This window comes from Scyliorhinus torazame, chromosome 13 (genome assembly GCF_047496885.1).
Source record: "Scyliorhinus torazame isolate Kashiwa2021f chromosome 13, sScyTor2.1, whole genome shotgun sequence".
Classification (NCBI taxonomy): Eukaryota; Metazoa; Chordata; class Chondrichthyes; order Carcharhiniformes; family Scyliorhinidae; genus Scyliorhinus; species Scyliorhinus torazame.
Genome location: NC_092719.1, coordinates 97,825,528 through 97,841,679, shown reverse-complemented (window position 1 = coordinate 97,841,679; position 16,152 = coordinate 97,825,528). Strand labels below are relative to the sequence as shown.

Genomic DNA, 16,152 nt, shown 5'->3' with positions numbered 1-16,152 from the left:
CATGAATAGGATGGGAATAGAGGGATACGGACCCAGGAAGTGTAGAAGATTGTAGTTTAGTCGGGCAGCATGGTCGGCACGGGCTTGGAGGGCCGAAGGGCCTGTTCCTGTGCTGTACATTTCTTTGTTCTTTGTTGACTGGTGCAGTGGTGAGCTTGGCTTTCAGCTCCAGCCACTCTGTCTGGTGTGCCGCCTTCCACTCAAAGGCAGTTGATTTTTCACCAGATTGCGTAGGACCGTGGTGTGTGTGGCCATGTTTGGAATGAACTTGCCCAGAAAATTGACCATACCCAAGAAGCGCAGCACTGCCTTTTTGTCCTCGGGGATCTTCATCGCCTCGATGGCCTTGATTTTGGTTGCGTCCGAGTGCACACCATGCTGTGAGATCTGGTCGCCTAGGAACTTGAGCATCGATGTGCCAAAACAACATTTGGACCTGTTCAACTTTAGGCCGTTGGCATGTACACGGCGGAATACCTTCTGGAGACGGGACACGTGTTCTTCAGGGGTCGTGGACCATATGATGATGTCATCCACATACACACTAACTCCTTCAATGCCTTCCATCATCTGCTCCATGATGCGATGGAATATCTCCGATGCCGAGATGATGTCAAATGGCATGCGATTGTAGCAGTATCTGCCAAATGGCGTGTTGAAGGTGCAGAGCCTTCCTAGATTGAACAGACTCCTGGTGTCATGTTGTGTTACGTAATTTGGAATAACACAAGCTGCCACGTGATGCAGTTTTGAGTAAAAGATGCTCCAGACTTTGAAGTGAGTTCAATGTGTTTTATTGAACTATTAGCACAGTTCTCAATGAGTTCGACTCTCTGCTAATCTAAATGTAGTAACTCAGTCTAACTGAACCAGCCTTGCTCTAAGCCACGTGCTGGGGTGTGATGCTGAGGATACACCCTGTGTCACTCTGTACATGTTGGTCTGTGGAAAGAGGCGGGGTGTGAGTGCCTCCTCCCTTTAAAATGAGATACCACCCCTGAGTGTCCTGACTGCTCATTGGTCGTGTCCTATTCTATGTGTTCATTAAGACCATAAGACATAGGAGCAGAAGTAAGGCCATTCGGCCCATCGAGTCCACTCCACCATTCAATCATGGCTGATTTCAACTCCATTTACCCGCTCTCCATACCCCTTAATTCCTCGAGAAATCAAGAATTTATCAACTTCTGTCTTAAAGACACTCAACGTCCCGGCCTCCACCGCCTTCTGTGGCAATGAATTCCACAGACCCACCACTCTCTGGCTGAAGAAATTCTCATCTCTGTTCGAAAGTGACTCCCTTTTATTCTAAGGCTGTGCCCCCGGGTCCTAGTCTCCCCTGCTAATGGAAACAACTTCCCTACGTCCACCCTATCTAAGCCATTCATTATCTTGTAAGTTTCTATTAGATCTCCCCTCAACCTCCTAAACTCCAATGAATATATTCCCAGGATCCTCAGACGTTCATCGTATGTTAGGCCTACCATTCCTGGGATCATCCGCGTGAATCTCCGCTGGACCCGCTCCAGTGCCAGTATGTCTTTCCTGAGGTGTGGGGCCCAAAATTGCTCACAGTATTCTAAATGGGGCCTAACTAATGCTTTATAAATCTTCAGAAGCACATCCCTGCTTTTATATTCCAAGCCTCTTGAGATAAATGACAACATTGCATTTGCTTTCTTAATTACGGACTCAACCTGCAAGTTTACCTTTAGAGAATGCTGGACTAGGACTCCCAAGTCCCTTTGCACTTTAGCATTATGAATTTTGTCACCGTTTAGAAAATAGTCCATGCCTCTATTCTTTTTTCCAAAGTGCAAGACCTCGCACTTGCCCACGTTGAATTTCATCAGCCATTTCTTGGACCACTCTCCTAAACTGTCTAAATCTTTCTGCAGCCTCCCCACCTCCTCCATACTACCTGCCCCTCCACCTATCTTTGTATCATCGGCAAACTTAGCCAGAATGCCCCCAGTCCCGTCATCTAGATCGTTAATATATAAAGAGAACAGCTGTGGCCCCAACACTGAACCCTGCGGGACACCACTCGTCACCGGTCGCCATTCCGAAAAAGAACCTTTAATCCCAACTCTCTGCCTTCTGCCTGACAGCCAATCGTCAATCCATGTTAGTACCTTGCCTCGAATACCATGGGCCCTTATTTTACTCAGCAGTCTCCCGTGAGGCACCTTATCAAAGTCCTTTTGGAAGTCAAGATAGATAACATCCATTGGCTCTCCTTGGTCTAACCTATTTGTTATCTCTTCAAAGAACTCGAACAGGTTTGTCAGGCACGACCTCCCCTTACTAAATCCATGCTGACTTGTCCTAATCCGACCCTGCACTTCCAAGAATTTAGAAATCTTATCCTTAACAATGGGTTCTAGATTCTTGCCAACAACCGAGGTTAGGCTAATTGGCCTATAATTTTCCATCTTTTTCCTTGTTCCCTTCTTGAACAGGGGGTTTACAACAGCGATTTTCCAATCCTCTGGGACTTTCCCTGACTCCAGTGACTTTTGAAAGATCATAACTAACGCCTCCACTATTTCTTCAGCTATCTCCTTTAGAACTCTAGGATGTAGCCCATCTGGGCCCAGAGATTTATCAATTTTTAGACCTCTTAGTTTCTCTAGCACTTTCTCCTTTGTGATGGCTACCATATTCAACTCTGTCCCCTGACTCTCCTGAATTGTTGGGATATTACTCATGTCTTCTACTGTGAAGACTGACGCAAGGTATTTATTTAGTTCCTCAGCTATTTCCTTGTCTCCCATCATTAGATTACCAGCGTCATTTTGGAGTGGCCCAATGTCTACTTTTGCCTCCCGTTTGTTTTTAATGTATTTGAAGAAACTTTTACTATCATTCCTAATGTTACTGGCGAGCCTACCTTCATAATTGATCCTCTCTTTCCTGATTTCTCTCTTTGTTATCCGCTGTTTGTTTTTGTAGCCTTCCCAATCTTCTGACTTCCCACTACTCTTTGCCACATTTAGGCTTTCTCTTTTGCTTTGATTAGCTGCATGTTTGCATTTCATGACAGCGGTCTTCGCCAGGATAGAGGAGCAGGAGGTGGACCCGGACCCTTTGGTGGCGATATTTGGGGTTTCAGAGAAGCCGGAGCTCATGGAGAGGAGGAAGGCCGAAGTTGTGGCCTTCTCCCCTCTGATTGCACGGCGGCAGATTTTACTGAAGTGGCAGTCGGCATCGCCACCGGGGATAGCGGCTTGGTTGGTTGACCTGTACAACTTGCTGCGATTAGAGAAGATAAAGTATGAGTTAAGGGGCTCTTCAGGGGGGATTGAAGAAAGGTGGTTGATGTTTGTGACCGTGTTTGAGGAGCTATTCGCCGCGGCGGAGAGAGAGGGTGAAAAAGGGGAAAAAACTGTACCAACTGGAGCAACAGAAGGTATGGGATGATCCAGGAACGGGACAATCAGAGGGAAGTCTGCTGGCCTGGAAGATAGGAGGAGGTTCCATCTTAAAGGAAATCTTCCAGGCTATTTTTCTGATGAGAATATCCCCTTATAAATGGAGGTCCAATAAATTGAATTGATTTAAATGAGGAAATATTACTGTGGTTTTGAAAGTGTTAATATGCTGGCTCTGATCTGTTCAATTTTTTTTTTTAATGTATTTTCTTACAAACATATATCAAAACCGGTTACAGCGAACAAACAACCCGGGAAACATACTTCCCAACAATCAACTGCCTGTGTTACACCTTGTGTCACCTCGAATTATAAATTGTCCATAATTGTTGGTGTGCATCCCCATTGATTTTTCTATCACAGGGAGCACTGCTACATCTGAAAATCAGATCTCTGCAGTTATAGTTTGCTTCCTTAGCTTCCTGTTCCACTTCCCTGGCCACCTCATCTCCCAGACGCCAGTCCTCTGACTGACTGAACCCTCTGACAGATTGAACCCTCTGACTGATTCCTCCTGAGAGGCCTGTTAGTCAGAAGCTCTTCCAAGGCTGAGTTGGTGGATGTACTGTTTTTTGATAATACCAGTGTTTATGTAGGAGTTAACAGCAAATCCATTCATCTACAGCCAGTCAATAAGTCAAACTCCATTTTTATTAAACGTCTTGTCAATTTGATGGGAATAAATGTCGACTAGCACTGACCTTTAACAATATTTTGCCATGCCATGAGGTGGTGCTGTTATATTTTCCCCACACCTCATTCGCAATGCTGTCTGAAGAAAAAAATTATTCTAGATATCCAGAATATTAAACAAAAATTACAAAATAATGTGATTGCATTAGATTATTGCTTGAGCAGTTTAATATCTTCATTATTTTCTTTGAAAGCCTCAAACTCTCCCAAAGGCCTAAGCCTGGGCTTGGAATTGATATTTTGCTTTGACCCATGTTTCTATCAGCTGAAGTCACATTGTGCACTCAGATCATGTGCAAAATACCAAATCTCCCTGAATCCATCAGTACCATTTTGTCAACTAAATTAGTGGGATATCTTTCTGTGACCTCGAGCAGTTGATGCTCAATTTTTCAGACTGAATTGAGGAGAAGCTCAAGTTAAAACAAATTGTGTTTTCTTACAACCACAGCAAACTGTGCACGCATGTCTGAGAGAAAAGAGACAGCCTATCGATTGCACAACTGTTGTACTTTTCTTTCCATAACCTTCAAAAACCATGTCAAGCTGGAGTCTTTTCTCATCTTAATTTGTATTTCCCTGCAAATCAAAATCATAATTTAATTCTGTAAGACTCAAAGCCTCTAATCTTTGTTTTATTAAATTAGAAAATATTTATATTCCAATTACCAGCATCTGTCCAAAGCAGAAGTGTCATTCCTCACCTTAATCCGAGTTTTTGCTTAAATGAAAAACACATGAATTAAACTTCGAAAGCAAACAGAAACTCTGATCATCTTGTGTTTTTAAATGCTAATTAGTCATGACAATGTCTATTTTCTTAAGGCAACTGGGGAAGAAACAGAGAACAAGACAATCACAAAAATTGAAATGTTTCCAGACACCCACTAGAAAGTCACCACACTGTTACACATGGGATCCTGTTCACCCAGTGCTGTGATAACCTTCACTGCTGCTGCACATCAGAATCCAGAGACCTTTTCAGCCATAATGTCAAAAGCTTTGAAATTTGTACAAGGCACAATGTTTTAAAAATCCAACTTTTGCAGGACAACAATTAATATAGACAGTAAAAGATCACCTACACCACCATATATGAGGAGCCCCAAATACAAGTAGGACAGACGTTAATCTAAAGTAAACCAGAAGTCCAGGTTCTTGTTCAAAATCAGAACTGATGGACTAAGAGGAGTTACTGTTTGTTAGACTGTATATTGTGCTAACTAAATAATTGATGGTTACAGTGCCATCCAGCAACATCATCATGAAAACACTGACGAAACAGGAAAACGTGAAAGTGTTCACCGAGAAATTATTGCTGCTGTTAAACCGAGCAGGTGAGGATCAAATTATGAGGTGTTTTATTTTCATTTGTTTTATGTCCAGTCGTCCACCTACAGTGGCTCCAGTGAGTGCAATGTTTGGCATGGTTGTGGGGTTTCTGTTTGGTATGAATAAGTACAACTCACAATGGTATTTAAAGCTGAACCAGTCTGGAGCAGGAATTCCTTGAATCGCCAGATCCTGGTATAGCTAGTGGCAGCAACACAGCATGTCAGAGTTCACAAATGTCAGCTACCAGTTGGCAGGAGCGTGGGTGAGTGAGGAGATGCAATACACTTGGTAGGATTGCGGGTGTTGAGGGAACAATTATACAGCTATTTGACTGTAGTGTACTTCACCCTCAATCATGAGAGACCAGACAAAGACTCTTGGAATTTAAAAACTAGTCTTTATTTAAGGAAGAAAGTTCCAGAGAATCATGACCCTCTGAGAGAGAAATTTCTCCTCATCTCTGTCTTAAATGAGTAACCCCTTATTTTTAAACAGTGACCCCCTAGTTCCAGATTCTCCCACAAGAGAAAACATCCTCTCCACATCCACCCTGTCAATACCCCTCAGGATCTATGTTTCCATCCTAGAACACAGAACAGATTCAGGAACGGCAGACAGTTATACTTTGAGATTCGAATCCAAGGAATTAGCTAATACCAATCATTTGTTACTAGTTATCTATGTCCAATCATGATTATCGATTAAGCATATGAAAATACTTAACCAATCACATTAAAGGCCTGCATGCTTAATTAAACTATCCAATCTTTACAGTGGCACGTATGTTGCCTTGCAATTAGTGATATACAGTACAGGCCATTCGGCCCATCATGTTGTGCCGACCATTTATCCAAATCTAAGATCAACCTAACCTACACACCTTCAGTTTAATGATGTCCATGTGCCTGTCCAAGACTGCTTAAATGACCCTAATGACTCTGACTCCACCACCTCCGCTAGCAGTGCATTCCACGCACCCACCACTCTCTGTGTAGACAACCTACCTCTGCGAGGCATACAAAATGATCAGGGGGTTAGATAGGGTGGACAGTGAGAGCCTTCTCCCGCGGATGGAAATGGCTGGCCCGAGGGGACATAGCTTTAAACTGAGGGGTAATAGATACAGGACAGAGGTCAGAGGTAGGTTCTTTACGCAAAGAGTAGTGAGGCCGTGGAATGCCCTACCTGCAACAGTAGTGAACTCGCCAACACTGAGGGCATTTAAAAGTTTATTGGATAAACATATGGATGATAATGGCATGGTGTAGGTTAGATGGCTTTTGTTTCGGTGCAACATCGTGGGCCGAAGGGCCTGTACTGCGCTGTATCGATCTCTGTTCTATGTTCTATCTCCCCTATCCATGTTTGCACTGAGTGCTGAATTTGGTGCATTTGAGTGCTATAGTGAGAGTTTGGTGACTGAGGGAGTAGAAGGGTTCATTTTTATCTAAAGTCTAGTCTTTCTTTTATTTAGTTAATTAACTTAAAAGTTGTTGTTTGGTTTAGAAGAAAGTGAATTTTCAATCAGCTTTAAACAAAGGTTCTACTTGTAGGTACTTGCAGCTGGAGCTTGTTAATTAGTTAATTGGATTAGGCCAGTTTTCAGAGGCTAGATTCACAGTATAAAAGTGATCCTCCTACAGTGCAGACTTTGTTTGCACTGAGTGCTGAATTTGATGCATTTGAGTGCTATAGTGAGAGTTCGGTGACTGAGGGAGTGCTGAATTTGGTGCACTTGAGTGCTATAGTGAGAGTTTGGTGAATGAGGGAGTGCTGAATTTGGTGCATTTGAGTGCTATAGTGAGAGTTTGGTGACTGAGGGAGTTAGGTGAGGAGGGAGTAGGTGCTCCTTTTATTTTGTTTCCTACATTTCCGCAAAGAGCGAGAAGGGAGCCAGGGGTTTACAGAGAGTGCAGCTGACTGGGAGCAGAGTCGGAGGGCAGAGGTCCAGTTGGTCCACAGGGCAGCTATATTCTGTAAGGTAAGAGGGGATGGAGGCTAGGCCAGTTGCATGCTCCTCCTGTAGGATGTGGGTGGTGAGGGATACCACCGGTGTCCCCGCTGACTATACCTGCGGGAAGTGCATCCAACTCCAGCTCCTCAAAGACCGTTTTAGGGAACTGGAGCTGGATGAACTTCGGATCATCTGGGAGGCAGAGGGGGTGATAGAGAAGAGTTACAGGGAGGTAACCACACCCAAGGTACAGGGCAAGAGTAGCTGGGCTAAAGTCAGGGGAAAGAAAACAAACAGGCAGACAGTGCAGGGATCCCTCGTGGCCGTTCCCCTTCAAAACAAGTATACCGTTTTGGATGCTGTTGGGGGGGATGACCTACCGGGGGAAGGCCCTAGCGGCCATGTCTCTGGCACTGAGTCTAGCTCTGGGGCTCAGAAGGGAAGGGGGGAGAATAGAAAAGCAATAGTAGAAGGAGGTTCAATGGTTAGGGGAATAGATAGGAGATGCTGTGGTCGCGAGCGAGACTCCCGCAAGGCATGTTGCATCCCGGGTGCCAGGGCCAGGGATGTCTCGGATCATGTCTTCAGGATCCTTAAGGGGGAGCAGCCAGAAGTTGTGGTGCACATTGCTACCAATGACGTAAGTAGGAAAAGGGGTGTGGAGGTCATAAACAAGTTTAGGGAGTTAGGCTGGAAGTTAAAAGCCAGGACAGACAGAGTTGTCATCTCTGGTTTGTTGCCGGTGCCACGTGATAGCGAGGCTAGGAATAGGGAGAGAGTGCAGTTGAACACGTGGCTGCAGGAATGGTGTAGGAGGGAGGGCTTCAGGTATTTGGATAATTGGAGCGCATTCTGGGGAAGGTGGGACCTGGACGAGCAGGACGGGTTGCATCTGAACCAGAGGGGTACCAATATCCTGGGAGGGAGGTTTTCTAGTACTCTTCGGGAGGGTTTAAACTAATTTGGCAGGGGAAAGGGAACCGGATTTGTAGTCCAGCAACTAAGGTTGCCGATATCAGGACGCCAAAGCGTGTAGTGAGGCAGTGGGGGAATGGAACACTGACAAAGGAGAGTACTTGCAGGCACGGAGATGGGTTGAAGTGTGTATACTTCAATGCAAGAAGCATCAGGAATAAGGTGGGTGAACTTAAGGCATGGTACTTGGGACTACAATGTGGTGGCCATCACGGAAACTTGGATAGGAAAGGGGCAGAAATGGTTGTTGGAGGTCCCTGGTTATAGATGTTTCAATAAGATTAAGGAGGGTGGTAAAAAAGGTGGGGGGTGGCATTGTTAATTAGAGATAGTATAACAGCTGCAGAAAGGCAGTTCGAGGAGTATCTGCCTACTGAGGTAGTGTGGGTTGAAGTCAGAAATAGGAAAGGAGCAGTCACCTTGTTCGGAGTTTTCTATAGGCCCCCCAATAGTAGCAGAGATGTGGAGCAGCAGATTGGGACACAGATTTTGGAAGGGTGCAGAAGTCACAGGGTAGTAGTCATGGGTGACTTCAACTTCCCAAACATTGAGTGGAAACTCTTTAGATCAAATAGTTTGGATGGGGTGGTGTTTGTGCAGTGTGTCCAGGAAGCTTTTCTAACGCAGTATGTAGATTGTCCGACCAGAGGGGCATATTGGATTTGGTACTTGGTAATGAACCAGGGCAAGTGATAGATTTGTTAGTGGGGGAGCATTTTGGAGATAGTGACCACAATTCTGTGACTTTCACTTTAGTAATGGAGAGGGATAGGTGCGTGCAACAGGGCAAGGTTTACAATTGGGGGAAGGGTAAATACGATGTTGTCAGACAAGAATTGAAGTGCATAAGTTGAGAACATAGGCTGTCAGGGAAGGACACAAGTGAACTTGTTCAAGGAACAGGTACTACGTGTCCTTGATATGTATGTCCCTGTCAGGCAGGGAAGAGATGGTCGAGTGAGGGAACCATGGTTGACAAGAGAGGTTGAATGTCTTGTTAAGAGGAAGAAGGAGACTGAGGAAACAAGGTTCAGACAGGGTGCTGGAGGGATACAAGATAGCCAGGAGGGAACTGAAGAAAGGGATTAGGAGAGCTAAGAGAGGGCATGAACAATCTTTGGCGGGTAGGATCAAGGAAAACCCCAAGGCCTTTTACACATATGTGAGAAATATGAGAATGACGAGAGCGAGGGTAGTAGACCAAGGACAGTAGCGGGAGATTGTGTATTGAGTCTGAAGAGATGGGAGAGGTCTTGAACGAGTACTTCTGATTTTGTCAGATTTTGCAAATGAGAGGGGCCATATTGTTGGAGAGGACAGTGTGAAACAGACTGGTAAGTTCGAGGAAATACTTGTTAGGAAGGAAGATGTATTGGGCTTTTTGAAAAACTTGAGGATAGACAAGTCCCCCGGGCCTGACGGGATATATCCAAGGATTCTATGGGAAGCAAGAGATGAAATTGCAGAGCCGTTGGCAATGATCTTTTCGTCCTCACTGTCAACAGGGGTGGTACCAGGGGATTGGAGAGTGACGAATGTCGTGCCCCTGTTCAAAAAAGGGAATAGGGATAACCCTGGGAATTACAGGCCAGTTAGTCTTACTTCGGTGGTAGGCAAAGTAATGGAAAGGGTACTGAAGGATAGGATTTTGAGCATCTGGAAAGACACTGCTTGATTAGGGGTAGTCAGCAAGGATTTGTGAGGGGTAGGTCTTGCCTTACAAGTCTTATTGAATTTTTTGAGGAGGTGACCAAGCATGTGGATGAAGGTAAAGCAGTGGATGTAGTGTACATGGATTTTAGTAAGGCATTTGATAAGGTTCCCCATGGTAGGCTTATGCAGAAAGTAAGGAGGGAAATTTCCAGATAGTGGGAAATTTGGCCAGTTGGATAACGAATTGGCTAACCGATAGAAGTCAGAGAGTGGTGGTGGATGGCAAATATTCAGCCTGGATCCTAGTTACCAGTGGCGTACCGCAGGGATCAGTTCTGGGTCCTCTGCTGTTTGTGATTTCCATTAATGACTTAGATGAGGGAGTTGAAGGGTGGGTCAGTAACTTTGCAGACGATACGAAGATTATTGGAGTTGTGGATAGTGAGGAAGGCTGTTGTCGGCCTCAAAGAGACATAGATAGGATGCAGAGCTGGGCTGAGAAGTGGCAGATGGAGTTTAATCCTGAAAAGTGTGAGATTGTCCATTTTGGAAGGACAAATATGAATGCGGAATACAGGGTTAACGGTAGAGTTCTTGGCAGTGTGGAGGAGCAGAGAGACCTTGGGGTCTATGTTCATACATCTTTGAAAGTTGCCACTCAAGTGGATAGAGCTGTGAAGAAGGCCTATGGTGTGCTAGCGTTCATTAACAGAGGGATTGGAATAATCTCAGAGACGGATTTCCGGTGACGGCGGGCGGGAGGCGGCCGCACAATGGAGGGCTCCCGTTCGGGAACGGCATTTTCGGGGCTTTAAGCCCGGTCCCAGGGTCCACAGAGGCGCCAGAAGTAGTGAGAAGGCACGGAGGAGGCACAGTGAAGGCACAGAAAAAAAAAGAAAAATGTCGAGGGTGAGCAAAAAATCGGCCGTAAAAAAAACAGCTGAAGGTCCGTCGGGGAGTGGAAAGGTCACCGCGGGGTCACCAAGGTAAATGGAGGCTGGAGCACCAGGGGAGGCCGCATTGTTTACGGCTGAAGAAATAACTACGGTGATGGCTGCGGAATTCGAAAAGCAGTTGGCGCAGATTACGAAATGCATGGAGACGGTGAGGAAGGAGATGAGGGAGGTTTTGAGTGTGCTGGTGGAGGAGGCGGTTTCCCCGGTGAGGACAGAGGTGGCGAGCGCAGTGGCGGAGGTGCGAGAGCAAGGGGAGGCGCTGAAGGAAGTGGAGGAGACGTTATTGCAGCACGGTGATCAACTTGCCTCGATGGGGAAGGAGATGCGGAAGGTGATGGACACTAACAAGGATCTGCGAGGAAAAATGGAAGACCTGGAAAACAGATCCAGGCGACAGAATTTGAGGATTGTGGAGCTGCCCGAAGGATTTGAAGGACCGAAGCCGACTGAGTATTTTGCCGCGATGCTGGCAAAACTATTGGGGGAGGGGGAGGTCCCTCCCGATATGAACTGGATCGGGCTCTTCGGTCGTGGAGGCCTGTACCAAAGGCGAGTGAGCCGCCAAGGGCAGTGACTCTGTGCTTCCGTAGGTACAGTGTGAAGGAAAAGGTCCTGAGCTGGGCCAAGCAGAAGCGGGTGGTGCAGTGGGCTGGAGCTGGTATACGTGTATACCAGGACTTTACGGTGGAGCTGGCGAAGAGGCAGGCTGCCTTCAACCGGGTGAAGAGGGCACTGTACATTAGCAAGGTACGGTGCGGCATTGTATATCCAGCGAAGCTGAGGGTGACTTACAAGCTCAGGGACCTTTATTTTGGAACGGCGGAAGCAGCGGAGGAGTTTGCGAAAGCAGAAGGACTGGCAGAGCTGACAAATTGAGGAATGGCCATGTGCCGATGAAACCTCGTGACTGTATTTTCTTCTTTTTTGTATCACTGCACGCGGGTATAGAGGCTAAAGGAGCCAGTGTGGTGTATATTTGGACAAGGGAAGGGACGGGACTTTCACTCGAACTGAGGGTTCTTTGGGGTGTAGGTGAATATGCGGGGTTTGTGTGCTAAAAGTGGATCTTTGGGCTTTCCTAGGGCCGGGCAAGGGGGAAAGGGACCCGGGCGGGGGCCTCCACGCTGGCCGGTTTAAGCCGGCCAGTGAACGGGAGTGAGGTGGGGGGAGTGGCTGCGGCCATCGGAGCCTGGCAGAACAGGGTCCGAGTGGTCTAGCCGGGGTGGAAAGTCGGGGGGAAGGAACCGAGGTTGGGAGGGGGAGTTTTACAAGAGGCAGTGGACGGGAGGAGCTGGAGACTTGGGGGTTTGTGGGGGGGGGGGGTGAGCTGTGTAAGATTAAGGGTGACTACGGGTAATCTCTGATTCCTTTTTGTCATTTGTTTATGTAAACATGCGGGTTGAGGTTTGGGGGTCGGTGGGTAGATGGGATCGTTGTTATTATGGGGATTGACATATTTTGCTGATTATTGTTTATTGTTGATGGATGTAAATGTGGGAGAAAATGTGAAACAGGAGGAGAATTTAAAAAATTTAAAAACAAAGACAAAAAAACCCCCCAAAAAACCCAGAGGGATTGAATTTAAGAGCCGAGAGGTGATAATGCAGCTGTACAAAACTTTGGTACGGCCACATTTGGAGTATTGTGTACAGTTCTGGTCGCCTCATTTTAGGAAGGATGTGGAAGCTTTGGAAAAGGTGCAAAGGAGATTTACCAGGATGTTGCCTGGAATGGAGAGTAGGTCTTACGAGGAAAGGTTGAGGGTGCTAGGCCTTTTCTCATTAGAACGGAGAAGGATGAGGGGCGACTTGATAGAGGTTTATAAGATGATCAGGGGAATAGATAGAGTAGACAGTCAGAGACTTTTTCCCCGGGTGGTTAAACCATTACAAGGGGACATGAATTTAAGGTGAATGGTGGCAGATGTAGGGTGGATGTCAGAGGTAGGTTCTTTACCCAGAGAGTAGTGGGGGCATGGAATGCACTGCCTGTGGAAGTAGTTGAGTCGGAAACATTAGGGACCTTCAAGCAGCTATTGGATAGGTACATAGATTACGGTAGAATGCTATAGTGTAGATTAGTTTGTTCCTAAGGGCAGCACGGTAGCATTGTGGATAGCACAATTGCTTCACAACTCCAGGGTCCCAGGTTTGATTCCGGCTATGGTCACTGTCTGTGCGGAGTCTGCACATCCTCCCCGTGGGATGTCCGAGGTCGGTTTTTTTCTCAGAGTGGTTAGGGTGTGGAATGGACTGCTTGCTGTGATAGTGGAGTCGGACACTTTAGGAACTTTCAAGCGGTTATTGGATAGGCACATGGAGCACACCAGAATGACAGGGGGTGGGATAGCTTGATCTAGGTTTCGGACAAGGCTCGGCACAGCATCGCGGGCCGAAGGGCTTGTTCTGTGCTGTACTGTTCTATGTGTGTGCGTTGGTTTCCTCCAGGTGCTCCGGTTTCCTCCCACAGTCCAAAGATGTGCAGGTTGGGTGGATTGGCCATGATAAATTGCCCTTAGTGTCCAAAATTGCCCTTGGTGTTGGGTGGGGTTACTGGGTTATGGGGATAGGGTGGAGGTGTTGACCTTGGGTTGGGTGCTCTTTCCAAGAGACTCGATGGGCCGAATGGCCTCCTTCACTGTAAATTCTATGATAATCTATGATTAATCTAGGACAAAGGTTCGGCACAGCATCGTGGGCCGAAGGGCCTGTTCTGTGCTTTATTTTTCTATGTTCTGTCCCTTCCTCCAAACACCTTAAAATTATGTCCCTTGTGACAGCCATTTCCGCCCTGGGGAAAAGTCTCTGGCTATCCACTCTATCCATGCCTCTCATCACCTTGTACACCTCTATCATGTCACCTCTCTTCTGTCTTTGCTCCAGTGAGAAAAGCCCTAGCTCCCTCAACCTTTCTTCATAAGACATGCCCTCCAGTCCAAGCATCATCTTGGTCAATCTCCTCTGCACCCTCTCCAAAACATCCACATCCTTCCTCTTATGAGGCGACCGGAACTGGACACAATATTCCAAGCATGGTTTAACCAGGGTTTTATAAAGCTGCAGCAGAAACTCTCGGCTCTTGAACTCAATCCCCCTGTTAATGATAGCCAACACACCATATGCCATGTTAACAACCCTATCAACCTAGGGTGGCAACTTTGAGGGATCTATGTACGTGGACCCCAAGATCCCTCTGTTCCTCCACACTTCCAAGAATCCTGCCTTTAACCCTGTATTCAGCATTCAAATTCGACCTTCCAAAATGAATCACTTCACATTTATCTAGGTAGAACCCCATCTGTCACTTCCCAGCCCTGCTCTGCATCCTGTCAATGTCCTGTTGTAACCTGCAACAGCCCTCAACACTATCTACAACTCCACCAACCTTCGTGTCATCGGCAAACTTACTAACCCACCCTTTCACTTCCTCATCCAAGTCATTTATAAAAACCAAAACGAGCAGAGGTCCCAGAACAGATCCCTGTGGTCACCAACCTCCAGGCAGAATACTTTCCATCCACTACTACTCGCTGTCTTCCTTCGGCCAGCCAATTCTGTATCCAGACAGCCAAATTTCTTGTAACCCATGCCACCTAACTTTCTGAATGAGCCTTATCATGGGGAACCTTATCAAATGCCTCACTGAAATCCATATACACTACATCCACTGCCCGACCTTCATCAATGTGTCTCGTCACATCCTCAAAAAATTCACTGAGGCTTGTGAGGCATGACCTGCCCCTCACAAAGCCATGTTGATTATCTTTAATCAAACAAATGTTTTCTAAATAATCATAAATCCTATCTCTCAGAATCCTTTCGAGTAATTTGCTCACCACCGACGCAAGACTGACTGGTCTGTAATTCCCAGGGATTTCCCTAATCCCTTTCTTGAACAGGGGAACAACATTCCCCTCCCTCCAATCATCCGGTACTACTCCAGTGGAGAGTGAGGATGCAAAGATCATCACCAACGGCGCAGCAATTTCCTCCTTCGCTTCCCGTAGTAACCTTGGGTATATCCTGTCAGGCCCAGGGGACTTATCTATCCTGGTGCTTTTCAAAATTTCCAGCACATCCTCCTCCTTAATATCAACTCGTTTGAGCCTATTAACCTGGTCCACACTGTTCTTACGAGCAACAAGGTCCCTCTCTCTCGTGAATACTGAAGCAAATTATTCATTTAGGGTCTCCCCTACCTCCTCAGACTTTAGGCACAAGTTCCCGCCACTATCCCTGATCGGCCCTACTCTCACACTGATCATCCTCTTATTTCTCACATAAGTGTAGAACGTCTTGGGGTTTTTCCTAATCCTTCCCGCCAGGGCTTTTTCATGCCCCCGTCTAGCTCTCCTCAGTCCATTTTTGAGTTCCTTCCTGGCTACCTTATAACCCTCTAGAGCCGTGCCAAATCCTTGCTTCCACAACCTTGTGTAAGCTTCCTTCTTCCTCTTGACCATAAGCTCCACTTCTCTTGGAAGGCTCCACTTCCAAGGCTCAAAGAACAAAGAAAGATTACAGCACAGGAACAGGCCCTCCAAGCCTGCGCCTATCCAGATCCTCTATCTAAAACTGCCCATTTTCTAAGGACCTGTATCCCTCTGCCCCCTGCCCATTCATGTATCTGTCTAGATACTTCTTAAATGACGCTATCGTGCCTGCCTCTACCACCTCCGCCGTCAATGCGTTCCAGGCACCCACCACCCTCTGCGTAAAGAACTCCTTCATTTTACCATTCCTTCCTTGTCTCAGGAGGACAAAACTATCCAGAACTCGCAGCAAGTGCTCCTTAAACAATCCCCACATTACTGTTGTGCATTTCCCAATTTATGCTCCTCAGCTCCTGTCTAATAGCAGTATAGTTTCCCCTCCCCCGATTAAATACCTTCCCATATTGTCTGTTCCTATCCCTCTCCATGAGTATGGTAAAGGTCAAGGAGTTGTGGTCACTGTCTTGGCTGCTCTCCCACCAAAACATCTGGCACCTGGCCTGGTTTGTTGCCAAGTACCAAATCCAATATGGCCTCCCCTCTAGTCGGCCTATCTACAAATTTACTCAGGAATCCTTCCTGGACACACCTGACAAAATCTGCTCCATCCAAACCATTTGCACTAAGGAGGTTCCAGTCAATATCAGGAAAGTTGAAGTCACC

At 46.5% G+C, this 16,152-nt stretch overlaps 1 protein-coding gene across 2 annotated transcripts in view; it reads left to right on the top strand.

The window, feature by feature from the left end:
- Positions 1–16,152, top strand: part of nckipsd (NCK interacting protein with SH3 domain) — a 429,686-nt gene that overhangs the window by 378,020 nt on the left and 35,514 nt on the right. For both annotated transcript variants that reach the window (XM_072471987.1, XM_072471988.1), the window contains one exon: positions 5,372–5,464. In XM_072471987.1, coding sequence (XP_072328088.1) covers positions 5,372–5,464 — 93 coding nt within the window. The remainder of the gene's footprint in view (positions 1–5,371; positions 5,465–16,152) is intronic.